The sequence below is a fragment of the Dermacentor albipictus genome, chromosome 1, assembly GCF_038994185.2.
Source record: "Dermacentor albipictus isolate Rhodes 1998 colony chromosome 1, USDA_Dalb.pri_finalv2, whole genome shotgun sequence".
Classification (NCBI taxonomy): domain Eukaryota; kingdom Metazoa; phylum Arthropoda; class Arachnida; order Ixodida; family Ixodidae; genus Dermacentor; species Dermacentor albipictus.
Genome location: NC_091821.1, coordinates 380,900,099 through 380,922,742, shown reverse-complemented (window position 1 = coordinate 380,922,742; position 22,644 = coordinate 380,900,099). Strand labels below are relative to the sequence as shown.

Here is a 22,644-nt window from a genome sequence, read left to right as displayed (position 1 = left end):
CATCACAACATGAACAATACAAACGAACAAATGGGAGGCAGTGCTGTCCAGCATGGCCGTCGAAGACCAGCTTAGGCTCGTCTAAAGGCCAGAGAGGATGGCAAGGGCCAGCGGGGCCCTGGAATAGGGGCCTCGACCATTTGCGACGCCCAGGTGTTGGGCCGACACGCTTGGCTTCAGCCGCGCTGCGCGATGCTCCTTCCTAACGTTTTGTTTGTCTTCCTCCATGCCGATATATCCACGCGCTGGCATCTTGCTTTCGAATAAACACGAACCGCTTCTGTCAGTCGGCTGAAGTAGCAGTATTAATTTCAGCATACGTAATATGATTGATTTATGGCAAAAAAGAAGAAAAGAAAAGCTAACCTTATAATAGTGCAAGGGTCCGCTCGGGTGCCATCCCGCTCTGCTCGGGTTGCTCCCACAACGCTCTAGAGATGCACTCTGCGAATTGAGAGAGAGAGAGAGAGAGAGAGAGAGAGATCATAACGGAAAGACATGAGGGGTTAACCAGGCTGAGCCATGGTAGGCTATCCTGCACTGTGGAACGGGGACAGTGGATTGAATGGGGAGAAGGAAGAAAGACGTTCACAGCTTGCACTGTTGCACACACAATTAAACGTTCATCGCAGCGTCAGTTACAGTGGGTCATACAGGATGGTGCATTTCAAGAGAGACGCACATAGCCAGTGCCATTGGGCATGTGGCACTGCCTATATATCGCAGCCAGTGCAGCCCGCGCAAGAGGCTGCGCCTCATTAGGGTGGCCTAGCCGAACTTCCAGCAGAAAGCTCGCATTCGTGCATATAGCGTTCGCCGCGAGCGTTTCCCGGTAAACATTATGGTTACACAAGCTGCAGTTGCCGGGAAGCCTGAGAAGCAGTGAAGGATCTTTTAATGTTATCACGCTCCACTCTTAAACGCGAAGCTTAAGCGTCCTCCAAATTTTCGATTCGTATTAGATTTCAGAATTCACCATTAGAAGTCACCGAATATTTGTTTCTGCTGGGATATGCATAAAAATAACAACGCTGATTGGAGTTTCACGCGGAGGATCAAGACCAACGCAAGCGGAGACTACTTCGAACGATTCTCCTGCCGAAGAGCCAGTTAACTCGTGCCGAGTTAGACAATCCATCCTCGTTTTTTTTTTTTTTGACAGTCTCATTCTCGTTGCACCTCTTTAAACCGATGCACAGCACTGCAGTATTTTACTTGGCTCATTTGACAAACATAGCAGTCTAACGCACGTGGGGAAGTGCTGTTCTCTTGTTTCATCCCTGTGGTTGTCATGGTGCAGTTGATCAAAAAAAAAAAACTGTTTCTCCTTTGCGAGCTCATAAACTGACCTGCCGTGCAGTTGTGACTGACATTGCATGTATCAAACAATGTAAGTACGCCGTTTTCTTACCTAACGGACTGCGCGCGAAAGTTCATATTTCACTTCGTCCGGAAATGCAAAAAAAAAGAAAAAATCAGGATTCGATATTCTTAGGTTGCTTTTTCTTTATCTGCAATCCCTTGACACAGCTGCAGGCTTTAAGCTTGTCGTTTGCTCATCTTCATGATATTATTATTATCGTGGCAATCTTTAGAAAATATGGTATATACACATCAAACTGTCCAAACTTCCTTTTCGCATAGACTTCGTTTTGAATGCAACATAGAGAACACATGCAAATACCCAGTCCATATTTTTCACATCTTGCCTTTCTTTATCATTATTATTCCGCCTTCTATCTCTTAGGCCTATAAATTCGTCATCCGTTCTCCCATACAGAGTAGCACGTTTAGACACGCCGGCAGAATTCTCAGCTTTCAATAGAGAACTCTCTCTCTCTCTCTCTCTCTCTCTCTCTCTCGTCATTTCTCCTCGTTCTCCTCAGCGCCCGTGTGTCTGTGCGTTTTAATGTTCGTTTACGTCTCAGTAATGGCGAGTTCACGAAGAGAAACTTCCTATCGAGCGAGGAGCCGCGCGATAGTCGGCGACGAAACGCTCGTTGTTGCATGCCGCCTGCAACTCTGACGAGATACGCCGAAGCTTGCCAGGTCAGTTCTCGCCAGGTCAGGTTTGTTCTGAAGGAACGGCGAGCGCGGAAGCGCAGACCACCAGGGGATCATCTTAACGTGCCCCCAATGCACGGGCATGGCAAAGAAATGGGCATGGGCAGGACATGTAATGAGGAGGGAAGATAACCGATGGTCATTAAGGGTTACGGACTGGATCCCAAGGGAAGGGAAGCGTAGCAGGGGGCGGCAGAAAGTTAGGTGGGCGGATGAGATTAAGAAGTTTGCAGGGACGGCATGGCCACAATTAGTACATGACCGGGGTTGTTGGAGAAGTATGGGAGAGGCCTTTGCCCTGCAATGGGCGTAACCAGGCTGCTGCTGCTGCTGCTGCTGCTGCTGCTGCTGCTGCTGCTGCTGCTGCTGCTGCTGCTGCTGCTGCTGCTGATGATGATGATGATGAATGCACGGGCGGCTTTGCATTTCGCCTCCTATCGATACGCGGCCGCCACGGCCGTTAGTTCGCCCATCCTTGGTGTGCTCGGATTAAGAACAGAAGAGAACCGAACGGCCTTATATTGTGTGTACTGAATAGTACAGGAAATTACTGCTACAGCGTCGCGAATATTCTAATCAGGCGTCTACATGTTCCCCATTTGCCTATTTTTATTCCGAAATAGTATAAAAAAACACACTGTTTTTTTTCTCTCACTGGTATAGAGTCCGTCATCAATACTGGGCACTTTTTGGTCTGACCCCCCCCCCCCTCCTCTCTCTCTCTCTCTCTCTCTCTGTGTCTCTCTGTTGTTCGTTTGTTTGTTCTTGCGTGTGGCGTCCACGCACGTGGCCAGGCCCTCACGGTGCAATCGAGAAAAAAAGAAAAAAAAGTAAATATCGTGTTCTTAAATAGAAGCAACCTGCGGGAGATTATCTTGACTCATTCTGGACGAACTGCATATTTTCCTTCCTAAAAACGCTGCACGCTTCGCGTCCGCACCAACGACAAACAGGGCACGATTTCCTCCTTCTTGTTTTTGTGCGCGTTTGTTCTTTGTTCTTTTTTCCTTCTCCCTCCGACCGTGTACATGTCTTCTCCCTCACTATGCGGCTTTGTGTGTGAACCTGATTGATGGGAGACTCTTTCGCGCCAACTCCTTTTTTTCCCTTTTTTCTTCATTCAGTTTCTTTCTTTTTCCGTAGTTTCCTTCCTTCCTTACCGAGAAGAGATCAGGGAAGGTATCAAAACTGGCGCTGGCGATCCGATGCGGAAGTTCTTTCGCACGCATATCAGCTGACGCGCGGATTTCGTCTGTTTATTTTCTTTTTTTTTCTTTTTTTGTACGCGATACTTGGCGTATCAGACGCGTACCTAGTACCCGCTATAATGCCTCTGCAGCTGACTACGTACCCTCCCCATCCCCTGCCTCGTTTGCTTGTTTTTGAGCGCGTACATTTTCGTGCGCACGGGGTGATACTCAACGCAGACGTTCGCAGCCTCAAACACCCAGACGATGTGATCGTTGCTGCGGACGCGGTTATTGCCTCGTGTTTTTGAGTGTTCGGTGGGCCTGTACTTTATTTGTGGAATGGGCTTTTGAGGGCACCACTTGGAGAGCGGTTAGCGAATCGCGCAATAATTTTCCAGTCTTGCGATGCTCAAAAACTACCAATAGCGTCAGCATTGCTTGGTAAGGAACTACCATATATGTTTCCTGCCTGTGTATATATATATATATATATATATATATATATATATATGAAATCACTTATGGAATAACTGGATTGATAGCTTTTGTACACTAGGTGCTTGCGTAACCCATGACGTATACGACAAACTGCAGGATTTGCATGGCTGCTTTGGAATCGCAAAATATGGCCCAACAATTTGGAGGCTGGGCACGCAATTTAGTGCACCTTGAAGAACAGAGAGAGTGAGAGAGTAAAGGTAGGGAGGTTCACCAGAGGCGAGTTTGCGGTTTGCTACCCTGCCATAGGAGTGCAACAAGTTCTGCTGCTGTAGACGTGCTATTGTGTGAATATATAAATTGCAAGGAGACGCCATGCGATGGAATAACTACTGCTGCGGTAGAGCTGTTGGAATTTGTGGAAGCGTCCGTGTAAATGTGTATATGCTGTAAAAATAAGACACGTTGAGGAGAAGCAGAGACAGCTGCTTCAGGACTATAGCAGTGGGAATCCCAGGGACTGAGAGGCACACGTCAATTTTCCGGAGACACCATAACGCGGATGTTGGGCGTTTCGCAGGCTTACTGAAGCCAGGTGGTATCGAGTTATGGTGTCTCGTCACAATACCAGATAATGTAACCTGTGGTGTTCACATCGTTCGACACCGTGAAAGGTGTCGAATGTGCGCTGTTAGCGTAACGACGATATCAGTGGTGATCGGATGCTCCTGCGCAATGGCAATCGTTGCAGCTATCGAAGAACATCTCGGGAGGCCAAGACATGTCCGAAGTGCTTGGGCTTGTAAGATCTGCAGTGCAAATAGATTAGTCTTGCATGTGTTGGACAAGTCAGGAAGACTGTATCGCGAAAATCCGAGAAAAGGTGCCGTGTATATATCTGTAACCTGGAGCGCACGGATGGTCCCCACGATTTTCCAGCTACGAATTTAAGCATATTCTCAATACAAGTGAGTTTTTTTTTCTTCATGTAGCAGACATGGGGACTCCAGGTGAGGTCACTATCCACAATAACGCCTAAGAATCTATGAGTTTTCTTGTACGCAATTGACTGGCCCTCGATACACACCCGGTAGACAGATCGGTTTTCGTGTAAATGCCAGTATAGTGCTCATTTTTCTGTGGATATCATCAAACCTTGCCGGCAAAGATATTCCGCGCTGTCAGGGTTGCAGCTTTCTGTGTTCTGACACGCACTTTTTGTGGACTTGTCCCGCCAGACGCCCTGATGCAAATATCGTCAGCGTAGAGAGAGACACTAGTCGTCAGTGGTTGCGTTTCGGCAAGCCCCACAATATCGAGATTGAAGGGAGTTGGGCTCAGCACTTTTCCCCGTGGGACACCACGATTATAAAGATATATCTATTTGTCGGGCCATCTTCTTTCTATACAGACAAGTACATATCTCCGTGAGATATAGCTCCTAATCCACTTAAAGACGTGGCCTCCGAGTTCTGTAGCCTCAAGAGCTTGGAGAATGGCTTCGTGGCTTATGTTGTCGTAGAAACAACTTACGTCTAAGAACAGTGCTACAGAGAGACGCTGAAGCGCCTCTCTGTGGAACTCTTTTTAGACGTGAAGCTTTTTGTTGCTGCACGGAGCTCACAAGATTAACGACGCTGTCAATTGAAGACCGTCGATGTGGAAAACCAGCCATAGCATCCGGGTAAACGGTATAGTATTCGAGGCACCATTCTATACGCGTCAGCAACATCCTCTCCATGACCTTACAGATGCAACTCGCAAGTGCAATCAGCCGGTACCATGTAAGGTCCAACGGCGATTTCCCCAGGCTTCAGTAGAGGCATCAGTCGGCTACACTTCCAATCAATGAGGTCTATGCCGTCATGATTTATTGAAGATATCCCGAAGACAGCATTGCGCTGTTGAACCTAGGTGCTTTAAGGCAGCGTAGGTCACCCCATTGGATACCGCCTGCACGCAGCCAAGCCTGCTTGCAGTTCTCATAGAGAAAGGCACACTCCCTTGCCTTGATCTCTCGCGACGGGAACGTCATGAAGCGAGAATTGAGCCAGCAGAAAGAAGCCGCCAGTACCTTTCGCACAAAATTCTCCCGCGACATCCAGCTCTGGATGACTTTAATGTTGAGTCAGCGCTGCGAAGCGAGGACGTCGTTGTGGAAGTGAGCGAAGACCCTCCTCCCCACGGGGGATAACAGCTCGCGAGGGTCCAGCGATTCGCATGCAGAAGCTCTTCTATCGTTGGTCCTGAAGTTCGTTCATCTGACGCTGAACTTTCGTCTGAACGCGTCGGGCTTCCCTCAGGTCACATATGCACTTAGTGCGCATATGCCGTCTCTTGGCCCACCGGCGGATCGCCCGAAGCCTCTCCAATTCTTGTTCGAAATCTGTGCGCCTCGTAGATGTTGCACACGACCGCTTAAAAGCCTACATAGCTTGTATGATCATGTCTTCGAGGGGCTCGGGATGTTCCCGTCTGCACTTGTCTTCGATCGAAATTCTGTACGCTTGCCAGTCTGTCTGTCTTTGAGCACGGCGGAGAGACAACTCTCAAAGCCTCTGATGGTCGTGTACATATAGCAATATGGCCGCTTTTGGGAGTTTCGTCGTCTGTGAACCACTGAACCTTGGAACTTAAACTATACGACAATAATGTCAAGTCCAAACAGCTGCATGCTGTGAGTCACTCCTCGGAGGTAAGTAGGGCTGCCATCGTTCAAAAAACTCTCACGCACCATTTTGAGAGGGCGCGTGTCTTGGTAGAGCCGCGAAACTCAAGCTAACGGCGAGACGCGTTTGAGATGCACGACCAGTTCGCCGCGTGTTTGGGAGCAGCACATAATAAAAGAAGTTAGTTAATTAATCATGACGAAATAACAATTAGAAGAAATCGAATACGAGAAATGATGGGCGCTTTCTCCGATGGCTTATAACAACGTACATACGACTATTCCGAAAAAAAAAAGAGAGAGAGAGAGAAAGTTGTATGTTTTCTTTTTTCTTTCGTTCTTCTTTATTTCATTTATTTTAAATTTTTCTCGGTGTACGATTGCTTTGGAGCACCCTGTTACAGTGTCGCGCGCGTCGGTGACAACCAACCTCGACTTCGTCCGCATGCCCTACACCCTACCTTCCACCCGTCGCGCTTGTCACTCCGAAGATGACAAAAAGCAGGGATCCGGCTCGAAGACGCAACAAACTTTGTCAGCCGCCCTTCCGCAAGTGCCACGGGCCCCCCGAAAGTTGCTTCGACTCGTCGCGGGGAGGGAGAACTTTTTGGCGGCCCGTCCTGCACCACGAGCGCTGACAGACAGCGGCCGTGGTCCTTGGCGAAGGGCGGCTGACGGCGGGACCGATGATAGCGAAGCGAGATACGAGGAAGCGCGAAGGGCACACCACGGCGTGTCGTGCTGTCGCATGGAAACGAAGCGCGCACTGCGCCCTCGCGAAGGGGATCGCGTCAGCGTCGAAGAAGACGGAGGAGTCGCGCGCTCCAGAGGACGGGTTTACGTCGCGACGCTGCAGTCTTTGGTCCGCCGCATGCACCTTGGTCACGAGACCCGTGCAAGCCGTCCCAGAAGGCTCGAACATGGATATAAGATTATTATTATTATTATTATTATTATTATTATTATTATTATTATTATTATTATTATTATTATTATTATTATTATTATTATTATTATTATTTAAACATATATGTGAACACTAAACAGAGAGAAAGAGAAGAGCGGACTAGTCATTGTTTCCCGATATAAGCACCATGTACGCTCACCCGATAGAGCAGCTAGCAGAGGAAAAACAAACAAACGCTGAGGATTTAATAATAAATTCCGAGCTTAGGAGCGCGACGCCATAGCCACCGCGGCAGGTGAAAGAGCGGAAGGAGAAAACGGAGGAGGAAGACGAGATGAAGGAAGGGCACACCCCTACACATCGCATCACGCCCCAGAGTGACAGCACTGCAAGCGATTTAAAGTAATGCTATTGACTTTTTTTTTTCTTTTTTTAAGAAGGGCATGTTGAACGTCATTTTCGACGAACATAGCCAGAGTGACACATAAGACAACAACATAGACACTTGTGTGCCGCCTCTCGGAGTCGTTGTGTGTGCCACCCCTGTTCTTCGTTTTTTGACTGCTGTAAAACTCAAGAATATGTACCAAATGACCCAGATCGCAACTCCTCTGCAATGTCTCTCACATGTGTTCGCCCTAATTTTCGCTCGTCCCGCCCTTCGTTCACAAGGCCGACCAACGAGCCCAAGTTCACGTCCTTATGGATGACACTTTACGGGCAGTCTAAGAGAGAGATAGAAAATGATGGACAGAAAGGCAGGGAAGTTAACCAGAAGTAGTTCCGGTTGGCTACCCTGCACGGGGGAAGAGCAGGGCGATAAAAAGAGAAGGAAAGTGAAAAGGATATATATATATATATATATATATATATATATATATATATATATATATATATATATATATATATATATATATATATATATATATATATATATATATATATATATACATATATATATATAGAGAGAGGGGGTGGGAGAGAGGGAGGGAGGGGGAGAGAGAGAGAGAGAGAGAGAGAGAGAGAGAGAGAAGGGGGGGGCACAAACAAACCGCGCACACTATGGAGCGGTAGGGGGCGGCGTTCTTAATGTCTATCGTGAAGCCCCGTAGACCGCAGGAACCTTAATAAGGCGCTACCCCTGACACACGGGCACACTAAAGTCCTTTAGGTAAGGGGACATCTACCGGAAAGGCGTTCAAGTGCAGTGACACACGACTAAGGAGTATCTCCTTTACGGCAAAGTTCCTTTTCGGGAAAGGAGATCGTGCAACTACTTTTCGAGCGGAAAAGGAGTTACTCTCGCACACAGCGTGCACAACTCGTCAATAGATGGAAACCTGCCACACAACTATGGTGCCCATAGGTACTTTTTTATCTTGCGAAAATGTTTTAATTGTTAGCGGTAATATAATTTGTGAAGATTTCCTCTAGCTATACTCTCAAACGCTCGCATAACGTCGCTACTGCCGCCATGTTGAATTCCGGCAGTGTCGTCGTCGTTTGCTGCGCGTATGTGGTGTGTTCACGTCGCGAGATGGAGACTGCACAATCAGCGCCCGCAGGAAATACCCAGAAGAAACCACAGTTGTTGGAATAACATATTGAATAGAACGCGTTACGCCTGCGCGCACAAAGGAAGGGACGACATAGACGAGAAAAAGGACGACAGAAACGGGGGCATCACCAGAATGAACAGCACGCACAGCAAAACACCGGCTGCTCATAGTTGCTGGACCAAGTTAAATGGCTGCTAACAACGCATAAACGCGAATAATATAAACGACCATAAGCATTACTAACCATCAACAATGAAAAAAAATGTATTTTTAGGTTCTACAGTAGCTAAGTGTAATTAAATGCTCAGCTATTTAAGAATGTTTTCTCTCTTGTGGCTTTAACAGCCAGCGCTATTTTTCTTGCGGCGTTCATCTGAGGAACTGCCTAAAGAAGTACAGTGCGGTGCCGTGTGTCATCGACGCAACTCCTTTCTGCAAAGGGTCCTTCAGAGTAGCAAAAGGAGTTTACTGGAAAGGACTTTAGTTGTGCCCGTGTGTCAGGGGTATTCACATAAACACCCGTGTATTCCGATATATCCCGTAGAGCAAGTGTCACATGGTTATATGAACGTGTGAGAATCCCATATAAAACCCATATGTTCCCTTATGTCACGAGCTCACCTGAATACCGCAAAGTGAAATCGACAGCCTGCTGCTCTATCTGTTCAGGAGCGAAACAATTCACCTAACGTATATAGGCGCCTCGCCGGAAAAACTACTGGGGTTTCTTTTTAATATACGTAAATTTTCTTTTTTATTTCAATTAATAAACATCTTTCTGCCTCTTTCTCGCTTCCTTGTACCATGTAGGGGCATCCACCTTAAGATATAGGGATCCCATATGAAAACCCGTATGTTCCCATATATTATACGAGGGATGCCGCCATATGATATATGGAAACACAAGGGGTTTTATTGAAAATCCGGTAACCACACGGTCACATAATCCTATGGAACTTGTCCCGTGCGACATACGGGAACATACGGGCTCCCCATACTTTCGCGCGCTGGCCACATGGCGTTACGGCTGTTTCAGCTTACTGCAAGTGCAGCCGAAGCCAGCCGCTTGGACCAACGAAGCTAGTCTAGTAAAGTTGGCTTAAACTGCGACGGAACTTAGCCAATACTCTGAACAGCAGAGGACGCGCGCACGCTTCATGACGTGAACACGCGGAGGAAGGGGGAAAAAAAAGGAGAGCATGACGTCGAGCAGCTTGCCTCGGGAAACCGACCTCCTCTGCCAACGCCCCTATTTCTCTCCGGGGTTGATACGGGCGCCGACTCTTGGGAAGTAGGCCCTCAGTGCTTGCCTGATACACACAATAATAACTTTGAATAAATATTTTGGTTCGCGGCTTAGCTTTTCTGACCGGCCCTCGCCACCCGCCCTTTCCGCTGTACTTTCTCACGCCCTCATCTCGCGCGCTCGGCGGCTAGAATTTTTATTACCGCTTGCGTATCACATGGCGAACTATTTCCCATTAGTTTTTCCTTTAAGTTTCTTATGCCCAGGCTTTATGACTAGGCTTCAAGATTGCCGCGGACGCTCCCTCCTACTGTTTCTTCCTGCACGATTGAACTTGATAAGCAATGTCTCGCACGACGTGCGGCAGTGTTGGAAGGTACATTTTATGAGCCTTCGCTACCGTGCCCTATATCCATGCACCTCGCGATAAACGAATGGCACCACGAACGCATAACTATTTCCTACGAGATATGTTTCCGGCCGCTCGCTGTAGGCTGTGCGTACTGGCACCGCTGTCAGTACGGGTAGCTTGAGCGCGCCGTGTCAATATGCAGACTTGCTGTGGAGACACGCACTGCAAAAGGGCGGCATTCGATCAGCAGGAGACGCACCGGCGACTCTCTTTCCGCGTCTGTAGCGACGAACCGAGCTTCGGTAAGCGCAAGCTCAATCCATTTGCGACACCGATTTTGTCGCTTCGTTTTCGCAGCGTCGAGCGAGCGCTCTTGTTTGCGCCGCTGGAGCAGCGGGCACGCAAACAGCTGGCTAGGAAGAGAGGGAAGAGGAGGAGGGGCGCACTCGAAAAGGAGAGAGCAGCGGTCAGCAGGCGCGGTGGACCTACCGCCTGTAGCAACCGAAGCAAGGGGAAAAAGAGGAGTGTGGCAAGCCAAGCAGCTGCGACTGTGCTTGCTACACAGTTGCTGCTGCTCACGTCAGGAGATTCTCGTGACGTCAAGCGCTGACGTCTTGTTGTCCGCGCGCGCGGAACCGAGAAAAACAGGGTGAAACTTCGCCGCGAGCCGAACTGGGACTATCTGGGGAAAACAGAAAGAACAAGGTTGAGGCGCCACTGCCAGTGCTGGCCGGGTACAGCACTCGCGTGTGGTCAGCGGCTTCTTGCAGCAGTTCGTTTCACCTGCCATCGACTTCTGGCATGGTGCGAGGGCACAAGAGGGGCGACAGCATCGCGCGATGACACGAAACTCTGACGCGGCCCTGGCAAGTTGCACCGAGTTGTGTGCCCGCACTGAAAAAAGAGGGAGAACAATAATAATAAGGGAGGGCTCTTTTCGGGTATAGCCAACTATGTATTGCTGCCACTAGGAACTAATGATTAATTAACAAAGTTGCAAAGTTCTTGATTCCTCGAACAAAAAGTAGCAGATTGTGCTTTAAAACACTCGGTTCGGTAGTTTGCGATTATCACTTTGGCATTTTAACGCAATGCGCTTTTTTCCTCTCTTATTCGGAAGGTTGCCCTCAGGCATATACAATGTATATAGGGAGAAAACGAAATGGCGTCACACGTATACGAGCAAGTTTGTTTTTTTGCGTGCATAAGGACAAGCGAGGACCGGCATAAGGACCCGTGTATCCAACGTCGCAAGTCAGGAGCGCGACCCGGACGATGACTGGTCGTTCTGAGGTTCCATGTGCTGTAGCCCTGAGCGCGACCACAGCAAGCGTGTCTCGTTCACTGCAATATTACAGATGGCACAAAACGGGCATGAGGATCCATGCGTGGTGCGGTGCTGCTGTGGCCAGTGGGCGACCACTGACGGTGTGAGCGCAGAAGCCTCCGAAGCACGGTGTAAGCGTCACCTCCTTTCGGCGAGTGAGCTCAGCAGGGATGTGTCACACGGAGGTATGGCGTGGTGCGTTGGTGACTTTACATTTGGCGTAGAAGTTGTCCGCAGGCATCTTCAGGAAATCGCGACACTGGGTGAGATCTGGCGGTTGGGCGTGTGGCAGAATCTTCGTCTAACTGGCCAGGATATACAGAGCCGCACGTGGGACCCACTGGAGACGGATCGAAACGGGGTCATTTTCTTGCCAGCTGGTGGATGGCTTCTGATAGCGATGTGGATCGGGCTACGCGACGGATGTCGCTAATAGCTTGCGTGGAGTCTGTGCGGACGACCAAGCTTCGAATACTGCGCAACTTCAAAGAAACGCGACTACGACTTACCATCCACCTCGTATATGGCGGCGATTTCAGCGAGGTATATACGCTGTTGGTTCGGGATCGGCTACATGCGCGCATGTCTAGCTGTCCTTCCCCCTGGTAGCTCTGGACACACCTGCGCGGTTTGCACCGTGCCAGTATTGATGCTCGCATCGACACGTCCTACAAGAATGTCCTTTGTGTAAACGGTATGACTGAGGCGAGCCACCAGTGGCGCTGCTCGGGGAGGGATCGGGCGATGGAGACGGTCCGGTTCCAACGGCTTGTTGTTCGTATAAGCTGCCTTCGATGCCACGGGAAAACAAGCGTTGAGGGGATAGTAGGGTTAAGAGCTTTATATCCCGTGTATCGGGCTAACGCCGCTTGACTGCGTTACTCGCAGTCACGAAGTGACGTCACACCCAATCCAGAAGGCCGCGAATACACGCCAAATTCCGCGTGCGACTGACCGCTCGAAGCACTTTGCGCGTGTTCTCGGCCTTCTGTCACGCTCGGAAAAACACTATTGTGTAGCACGTTTTGAGCAACAGAAAGCTCTGTCGGGAGTTCTTCGTGTTGCTCTAAAAGTTTCTCACCGACATTTCTCATGTAATTATAATATTAGAGAAGTTGATTAGTTATTTCGGTGTAATTAGGCGGAATTAAAAAAGAAATAATGAATAATAATAATAATATAATATTTGGGGTTTTACGTGCCAAAACCACTTTCTGATTATGAGGCACGCCGTAGTGGAGGGCTCCGGAAATTTTGACCACCTGGGGTTCTTTAACGTGCACCTAAATCTAAGCACACGGGTGTTTTCGCATTTCGCCTCCATCGAAATGCGGCCGCCGTGGCCGGGATTCGATCCCGCGACCTCGTGCTCAGCAGCCCAACACCATAGCAAGAAATAATGATCTGAGCATCTCCTTGCGACGGCAAACAACGTTACCTTGGTATTGTCCAGCTACGTAGCCTTTGCACTTTTTTTGAAAGTTGGGCTCAAGTTAAGTGAAACACCCCGTATAGGTCTTGTAGCCAAAATCCTGGCACGAAACCTGCATATTGCAGGCAGGTCTGATCGGTTCGATAGCGGTTAATGGGTTTCTTGTATTTCTGCAAGTTAAGCGTACCTTGCTGCGAAAGTTAAACGGCCAGAAGGGGAAAAAAATTTAAGCGAAACTCAATATAACGCTCGCACGCTATGGTCCAGCTTACTTCACTCCCCTCCCCCCCCCCCCCTTATTGCAGAAAATCAACCCCGCAAATTTCCGCAAAAAAGGCGGATGTTTTCTGGGCATATATGCACGGCAATAGCATATTAAGCGGTGATTGTGTTTTCTTTTTCTTTTTTGTGTGTGTGTGTCCCGCGCTGCACAGAAGGGCAATGAGTACCGCCGTGGCACAGTATAGTGTTGTATACAGCCATACACTATAACGTCTGCCTCAGTGTAAGCCCGCGGACGCTCTTATACCGCGCAAGTTGCTGCCTGATGGGAACGCGGCTTCGATCCGCAGCCGGGAATCGGACCTCTCGCCTCGTGCTCAGCATCAGAAATACAGCCACCCAGCCACCGTGGCATGCAGCAAACAGTCCATACGGCGCTCATTAAGCACTCAAAGAAAAGAAGTAAAAAAAAAGTTTTACAGTTATTAGCATTATCTAAATGCAATCTTAAAGATGTGCAGTAGACGCATCATGCTAGAAAACTCGTGTACGGGTTCGCGGCACTGAAATATTTCTATCTCGGCTATCAGAGAGCCGATTTGAAAAAAAAAAGAAAATGCGTCAGAACGCTCCATAGAGAACACGTAACAACTTCCAGCGTATAACTGAATTTTTTTATACGGGGCCTGGTGAGGGGCCCTTTTAAATCACGTACAGACGTAGGTCTCGGACGACGCATATAGCACGGATTTAGAAAAATCATTCGACGGATCGTCGAAGCCCTCTGACCTCTCCCACGGGTCGAATCTCACTTGCTTATTTCCTTTATTTTGTTTATAACCGTTTGCGACAGTTGTTTTGATGTTTCCCGAAGCGAACGCTTTCGTGTAGTTCTTTTGTCGGGCTGTGTATACGCGCGTGTATCGCGCGCACGCACGCACCACTCGAGCGCTTTGTTTATTGCTCGTCACACCCCTCTTTACGCCCGCGATGCATGCGTGGGTGGCTTTTGCGCGAACACCCTTCCGACTCGTTGCTTTCGCCGTAAAGCCGTATATATAGCGCGCATCGTACATAGAACGGGCGAACGACCTCGTCTCTCTTTCTTTTCTTTTTCTTTCTTTTTTTTTCTCGTTTGTATAGCTCGCTTTCCGTATACCCCGTGTCTATAGTTTGCGACTTCGCTCCATTATCACCAGAGGCTCGGCATCGCCTTTTGATATCACTCATCGCCCCCGACTCCCTGTATCCCTTCTGTTTTTCTTCCGAACGTCTTGTAAAAATAGTCGGCCTTCAACAATCTTGACCTTCCCTCTCCTATAGCAGCTGAATCTATTCTTTCTTTCTTTCTTCGAGTAGCCGAGTTATTTGCCACTCTCCCCCCCAAAATCTCGCACGGGCAGTACAGATAATTACGGTTTTATCGAGTCATGGACGCGCCAACGCGGCTTACAGCGCGACGCGTCGGACGTAAACCGTGGGTGTCGGAGATAATGAGTCCGATCAAATTGTTTACTCAGTATATAACACATCGGTTGGCAACGGGCGCTGTGCCAGCGTCACTCGTTCCTTCCAGCTTCTGACGCACTTGCTTTTTCGCCGGGTCAGCGTGAATTTTGTTGTGTAGTTACTGCTGCTTAAGACCGAAAAAAAAAAATAGCTTCGAGGAATTAATACTCACTGCCTCGGTCGTCTCTTGGCCTTGCGCGTGCTATCTATATAAGCGGCCCCAGGTGGATGCGGGGCACAGGTAACCTACAGCACTATCTTTAGCTCATGCTTGATCCGTAACTTCAGTTGCAATTACCATCTGCCCTCTTCCGGTACGACAGTACACTGCTTCGCCGCCTGTACGACTTGGGCTAAATAGCCTTCGCAATTTCTCGTTCCTTCCCCACTGTAAGTGCTGACCGACTCCCCCATGCATGTACTACGGCCACTGCAACTGTGAAGACACCATCCGTCACAGATCTCATATATGTTCATGACATTCCGTCTGTTCTACGTAGCGTGCTTATCTTCACATGTAATTATCTGCTACCACCATATCCTAGCATTTGACTATTCCGTACAGCACGAAAGCTGCAGTCATGAGGAGAGCAAAAGTTATTTCCTTAATGGAATAAACTTTTTTTTTTTATCTGTAAGATCACGGAAAAACAAGCTGGTTACTTTGACGAATCACAGTAAAACAAGCTAATAAACAGACGCAAACAGAAAATTATATGTTAAAAAAGTTGCCGTACTTTACCTGTTTCGTTCCTTTCTTTCTTTTTCACAAGAAATATTTTGCAGTGTAGTCGTTGTGCTTAGTGAACGGTACATAGCCGTTGAACTTGTCGATGTGCAGAGTGCGGGCATAGCCACATGAGATGTTCGATGTCACCGACATCCCCACAGAAGGCACAAAGCGGCGAAGCGCATCGTCCAGTCTTGAATAACCAAGCATGGGTGTACGCCGAGTCCGTTCTGAAGGGGTACAACAGCGTTGCTTCTTCGCGATTAAGTCCATGTGTCGCACGGGCTAGGTGTGGAGTCTGGTGGATCGCCCTAAAGTGAATGCGGATTGCGTCCTTAGAGTTATGAAAGAACTTTGGCGCTCTCACTTTTGGGACGCATGTCATCGCTAGGCGTGTACGTACAGGCGCCCAAATCTTTAATTGGTGTGCGGGAGCGGCGACTTTTCCGTGCGTCAGCGCCGTTTGACGGGGCGAGGCTGGAAACAGTCTGAGGCTAAGCGCATGCGGACAAAGCGCGCTCAGCTGGGCCCATCGTCTACTAGGCTGTTTCCAGCCTCGCCGCGTCATACGGCGCTGACGCCCGGAAAAATCGCCGCTCCCGCACACCAGTTAAAGATTTGGGCGCCTGTACGTGGGGTGGGATCAACTAAAATTTGACCTTAAATCTTTTGCTCATTAGATATTCAATCAGTGCCAGAGATTGCCTTGGAAACTTCTCTCGAGGTAGGCCATAATCGTTGTAACGCTGGCTTTGAGGTCGTCAGCACCACAACGTCTCGTGCAGAATAGGCGCGTATATAGTTTTCGCGAAGCCGAAGCAATTGCGGTGCTTTGTGCTGTGTAAGACGAAACTACGCGATTCAGGCGGCCAGGCCATGACACATCAAGGGGGGGGGGGGGGGGGGAGGGACGCGGAATGCCGCTGCGCAGCTACCTGTGCACACACCGACCCGTTTGTGTATACTTGTAGCTGTCTTTTGAACGCTGTGCTCAAGTGGTCCAGCCCGAGAAACATTGCTTCGGCAGTTGAAATGGTGCGTTTCGCCCGTAGGTGGGGTACACTAAGGCTGCAGGTGACATCCGAAAAAGCCCATGACGTGTTGCAGCGACTCCGTTTAGACCATTCCAATCCTAAACATCGGAAGTTGTTCAGCGCCGCACGTAAATGGGAACGAGTTCTTGCTCTTAGCCGCCGTGAAAGCACCGTGCCTGCATAAAAATACCTTTATGTAGCGCCTATTGAGCAACAGAAAGTTATATCGGGAGTTTTTCAAGTTGCTCTACAACTTCCTCACTGACGCTTTTCATCTGATTATAATATTTGAGAAGCTGATTAGTTCATGGCGAAATGAAAAAAATAATAATAATCTGAGTACCGTCAAAGAGGCGGCACGCAACATTACCTTGATTCTGTACAGCTACGTGACATTTGCATATATCTAAAATTTGGCTAAAGTTACGTGGGACACCCTGATGCAGTACTGGAAACAGGACCGGCATTGATCATTGCAGGGCTTGTATATTTAATACATACGTGTTACTGCTGTAGTTTATATATGGGTGTTTCTAGCCTCCCAAAAGCATTTTTCTTTAGTAGGGGAGGGGGTGCGTAGGAGATGCGTTTGCTTCCCCCAAGGCCCTTTCAAGGAAACAAAGACGTTCGGTGACATATAAAGCCTCTTGTTGTCGCTTTCTCTTTCGCAATGTTTGTTCCCAGCCAATACAAGCCAAGTTTGCAGTTTTGGTTAGTGTTCCTGCGCAGTTATCTATGTACAGCCTCAGGTTCCTGGGAATTCTGCGTCTCCAGAGCGTACGACTGGCGCCGATTCAACGACACGCACGCAATGAGTACTGAGGCCGCCGCTCCCAGCGAAAAGCATTGCCGTGCTTTGCCGACGCTTCATCTAACGACTCCACGCGACACGTCGGCACACGGGCACGTCAAGACAGGCCGGTGGCGACCGGGCACCTGCCTCCACCGACCCGCAGTAGACGAGCCGTTCTGGCAGCGGGGGAAGGTGTGTTGGGTTGGGGGCACAACATCAAAAGGAAAACCGGGCCAACTGGCGGCGGCGACGGCCACATCGCGATCGCAGCCAAAGTAAACAGCCACACGCCGTCGTCTCTGCGATGCGCCTCGGTAGTTTCGTGCAGTAGATGCCCTCATCAAGGGGTCCAATCGAGAAATGAAGGCGCGGAGTGGTGCGGGGTGAGAGCGCGCTCCCAGACCTTGCACACGACGGCGCTTTGCTCCGAGTCGTCTCCGCCATCTATTTCGAGCAAAAGAGGCCGCGCAGCGGTAGCCTTCGAAAGGACGACACGTGTGTGACTTATGGCGAGGCCACGAAGTGACGGTAATTGATGCTGTCGTCTGTCCGAATGGCTGGGAAAGGGTGGGATCTACTTTCCGTCGCGTAAGCACTGTGTGTGCGTCTGGAGTGCCGAAATGCGGACAAAAGCGTTTTGGAGGGTATTTTGGTAAATGGCGCAGGCCGACAGAAAGATTACTTTATGATGGTGTTGCCCTTAAATTTAGTGGCACAGCTCAGAGTCATGGAGCAACAACACCTAGCGACAGGTGCGCGGGAAGTATTCGCCTTGCGAAACAAAACAACGCGCGCGCGAGCAGAAGACGCAGAGCAAAGCAAGTAGATCCACACGTGTCCACGTATTTCGGCACTGCACAGAATTACGGAGAGATGCTGTGGGTATAAAGGGAATGTGTAGCAGAGCTGCGCGAGCCGCACGAGTTTGCGGTGCTTCTTTCGCGGTCCGCGGCGGCGGGAGAAGAAAGGGGCAGACGAGACGGAGAGAGGGCGGGAGGGAGCGCCGAGTGGCTTGGCCAAAGAAGAATGCAAGAGAGTGGCGGGTCGCTCGCATATCTGATTCCACGACTGCAGCCCTTCCCGGCAACCCTTTGCTTCGCACCAGGAGCGAGCGGCGGCCGTGGAGAGAGAGAGAAAGAACGTGAAGCGGAAAGGCTCGCACTCACTCACACACGCACGCACGCACATCAGGCATCGCACGGCGCCAAGAACAGCCAAGCTACTAAATTAGACGGCGGCGGCTGTTACCTCGGCCCCCAAGAGAATAAACAACCCGGTCCGCCGCCGCCGCCATGCACCGAGGCTTCACCGCGACACCGTTGTCTTGCTCGGTGCCTCGCAAGACAGGCCGAGGAAAGAGAGTTCTGCGGTGCGGCACCTTCGAGCGACGACGGCACGGGTGCAGCGACCGCGGAGGAGCGGCTCGCGTTTCCGTTTCGTTGCCCGTGGTCTCCCTGAATTCTGGGCCGGTCGCTGCAGTTTTGTTTTTAACCTTGAAAAGAAAAAGAGTCTGAACGGGCGTAGAGCAATGCAAGGGCGAAGAGAGGTATTGGGTAAACACGGACTCGGCTGACAGTCCATTCCAGTTAAACTGCGGAGCAGTAAGCAATGAACGTGACACATGCTTCTCGGAGCTGTGTCCGGAGTTGTGTCCGTCTGCCCTGCAGGAGCACAAGTACATGAGGAGAGAGAGGATGTCGTGTAGTCATATTAGCAACTGAGAGTAATTTAAGAGCAGTATAATTTAGAAAAAAAAATCAAAAGTAACACGGCCATCATAGAGCGACTGGGCAGACGCTCGAACAAAGCTGAAATTTCTTTTTTCCTTTTTTAAAGGGCGCCGCTCAACGAACAGCCTGCGCCTGCAGCGGATGTCTAAAGTGGGTTCTGCACAGGCACAGTATCGTATCTGCTTTGAGTGTGTGTGTGTTCGCCGGATTGCGCTTTCATTTGGCATGCACCAGCATGGGCCATCCAGCTACTCACTCAATACAGTCAGACGCCTCATTGCTATGGAACCGCTTATAGACCATAGTATATTATGTCCATACAGCTTCGCACGCGTCTCAAAGCGATACAAAGATCAAAGCTTCGCTCTGAGCAAGTTAACGTCGCATTGGCCCACACTCTACATATTGGCCTACTACCTTGCTGTCACCGCTGTGAAAGGTGATGCAGCTGTATGCTGCAAATAGCAAGCTAGCAGATGCAACAATGTGAGGGAAAAATATTCGGTTGGTATTCTTCTCGCGGTTCTTTGGATACTTTAAGATGTACTCATGCTAAGGTTTCGCACTAAATATAGCACACGTGTAGTAATCATTTGAAGGCCCGTTTAGGACAAGATGCAAATAATCTCCTCGATTTATGGGCATACCGCAGGTACGTGTCAAGTGTGGCCCAGATGTCACGACAATAGCGTTGGTATAAACGTAGGAGGCCGATGTCATCTGGTTCCATCGCATAAGCTGCGATATAACGGCGATTTGCTACCAGAACTTCTCTTATACATGACCTTCAGTGCCACGGCGCCATTATGAGCGACACCGCCGATAGATGAGATGTGAGATGACCTTTCAGAATTTTGCAGTCGGAAATGCGGCAATGGCTGCAGCGCAATCGCTAGAGCTACCTGCACCGATCGAAGGCGTTCATATAAACGAGAAAGCCGTGTAGACCAAAACAAATAAAGCCCACTTGGCATCTAATAAACTGACTCCCTTACTTCACAAGTGGAGACGATTGCATATTTTGTGTACAAAGACGGGCGAAACGAACGTTGGCTGATGTATTTTTCCAGCCCCTCTATCCATTCACGCGCCTGTCGCAGCAAGCTGCAACACACCTCTTACCAACCTCCATAGTCCGTGTTGAGGAAGGAGGTTGTTTATCTGCGCGGCAACGTACGTCGCGAGAGGGTTTTCTCAGATATACGACCTTGGAGGCAAGCAGAGACGTCACGATATCTCCAAATATTTCTTAATTGCGTAATTACTGTAACTGAAATTCCAGCACGTGACCTAAAGCGCACGCGCGGTCGTCTACAGACCGCATATCGTGGAGAGCTACGCCGAAGCAGGAAGCTCGCGAGCAAGGGTGATTTTGACGCAAGCGCTATTAAAGTAAATACTTCACACGCGCGCCTCGGAGTCCGCGTTAAATCTGCGCTTTAATCGCTTCAGACGACTCGAGCGAAGGAGCTGCACGGCTCGTATGCGACAGCATAATGTCGAAGTACAAGCAAGAACAAGGCACGGGCGATTATCATTGTGTCGCACGTCGTCGTGAAGTTTCGTTCTGCGTAATGTGTCTTATGGCAATTAAACCGTGCCCGCACGCGAAAGGTACAGACACTACGCACACACACGCAAACGCAAGCACGGAAACACACACAAAAACACGTGCAAACGCAAGCACGCGTACAAACATATACAAATATACAGATGCAAACACACAAGCAAAAAGGCAGCGTGGGTACGCTTCGCTGCCATTTCATTTCCTTACCCTTTCTCTATATTTATTGTTGTTTACCTTAATAAATAACCTTATACTACCGCGATTTGGCCAGTCTATATTGTTAGGTTATTTTATTTTGCGAACGTATAAATCCCGGCAACCATATGCGACCTTGATGAATCACAACCGAAATTCCTGAGAAACAGAGCGCTCCGACACAGAGACCATAGCACCCGACCTGCTTAATGTTTTCTCGACAGAGAACTAACTATAGGTGCTTCTGGTTTCCCAGTTTCCAGTTAAAGTTCTTTTTTTTTTTTTCAATGCCCTCGTGCACCCTTCTTTCCGCCTGCCACTCGAGGCCATGCTTGCACCGGCGGATATACTTAAGATCCGTTTACAATAGTCATTCTCAAATGAACTCTAGTGATGCTAGAAAGATGCCACCAATGGTTGAGAATAGACCAGGACGGTATCCCGTATTAGTGAATACAAAGTTGCAAGCAAAGTTGTTGCGACGTTCGCTTACAGCAACTACTGCATAGTTGCTCTGAGGTACCGAAGGCATGCTGAACATTTCATACGGCGCCCCAAAGTGCCCATAGCTTTGAAATTACTTCGAATATTTCTCCAACGCACGCCTCGCTTGTGCGAAGTTCAATCTTGATGCTCAGAGTAGTTTGCAAACGGCACCTGCAGCGTCCGCAATAACCCCGATTAGCGCGAACTTGAGAAATTCATTTGATTGGGCGCACGCACACACACACGCGCGCGCACGCACATACACACACGTGCAAACGCAAACACGACGGTGCATTTTTTGCGTGTTCATGTCGACATGCTCTTTATATTATCGATGATCGCCTATAATGGCGCCCTGCTGTCACCTCTGTGCGGCGCAAATCGCAGTCCCTGCTCACACATGTGGTCGCCTTGAGTGCTAGGGGCGACGGCGGTGAGACGACAGCATTACAGCTATATCAATGATCTGTGCCTTCTGGCGTGATGTATGCCTTGCCAGTGTTGAACGTGCCGCCTAGTTTGATGTCTCAATTGGAACGGGACCATCGTGTTGCCCTCCGAGTCATTTTTGGCTTACCTCTTGAGGCGCAGTCTGTTCCATTGCTCACTGACGCACACCAGCTGCCCCTGCGGCTGCAAGCAAACCAGAGGGCGTTATATCACGTAGAGCGTCTGCACCGAGCATCAGATGGACAACAACTTATTAACCGGCTTATTCAGCGGCCGTTCTCCCGCATGGGGAAAATGGCGGCATTGTTCGTTGCCACTGCTCGTAGTTCAGAAGGTTACTACCTCACTGCCAACACCGAAGGAAGACAACAAATGTCCCTTCCCTATTCGTCTTTCGATTCCCGAAATACACAAGAAGTCTGTCCATCCTATTTTGGCGCTATTCCAGTTGGCCCAACTGCGCTTATGTGAAAAATATGGAGACCATCTTAAAGCATTTACGGACGCATCGGTATATGCAGCGACGCTCAAGGCGCTGCAGCAGCTTTCTTCTGCCCTTTGACGGACATAAGAAGGGTGTTTCCACTACCTCATCCATCCTCATCAACAGCTGCGGAGCTGGCAGCGATTTATGTTGCTCTGAAGTACGTACAGTAAGAAATAAGCGCATCGAAGGTCGTCATCCTTACAGACTATTCCGTGCTGCCCTTAGCAGGCAGTTCAGAAAGGATGCCAATAGCCGGAT

General features: G+C 49.3%; 1 protein-coding gene across 1 annotated transcript in view; it reads right to left on the bottom strand.

Moving 5' to 3' along the window:
- LOC135900300 (growth factor receptor-bound protein 14-like) overlaps nucleotides 1-22,065 on the bottom strand; it is a 327,836-nt gene extending 305,771 nt beyond the window's left edge. Inside the window, exon 1 of the mRNA XM_070531952.1 lies at nucleotides 22,027-22,065. Within this exon, the coding sequence (XP_070388053.1) occupies nucleotides 22,027-22,050 (24 nt within the window). The 5' untranslated portion in view covers nucleotides 22,051-22,065. The remainder of the gene's footprint in view (nucleotides 1-22,026) is intronic.
- Nucleotides 22,066-22,644: the final 579 nt, after the last annotated feature.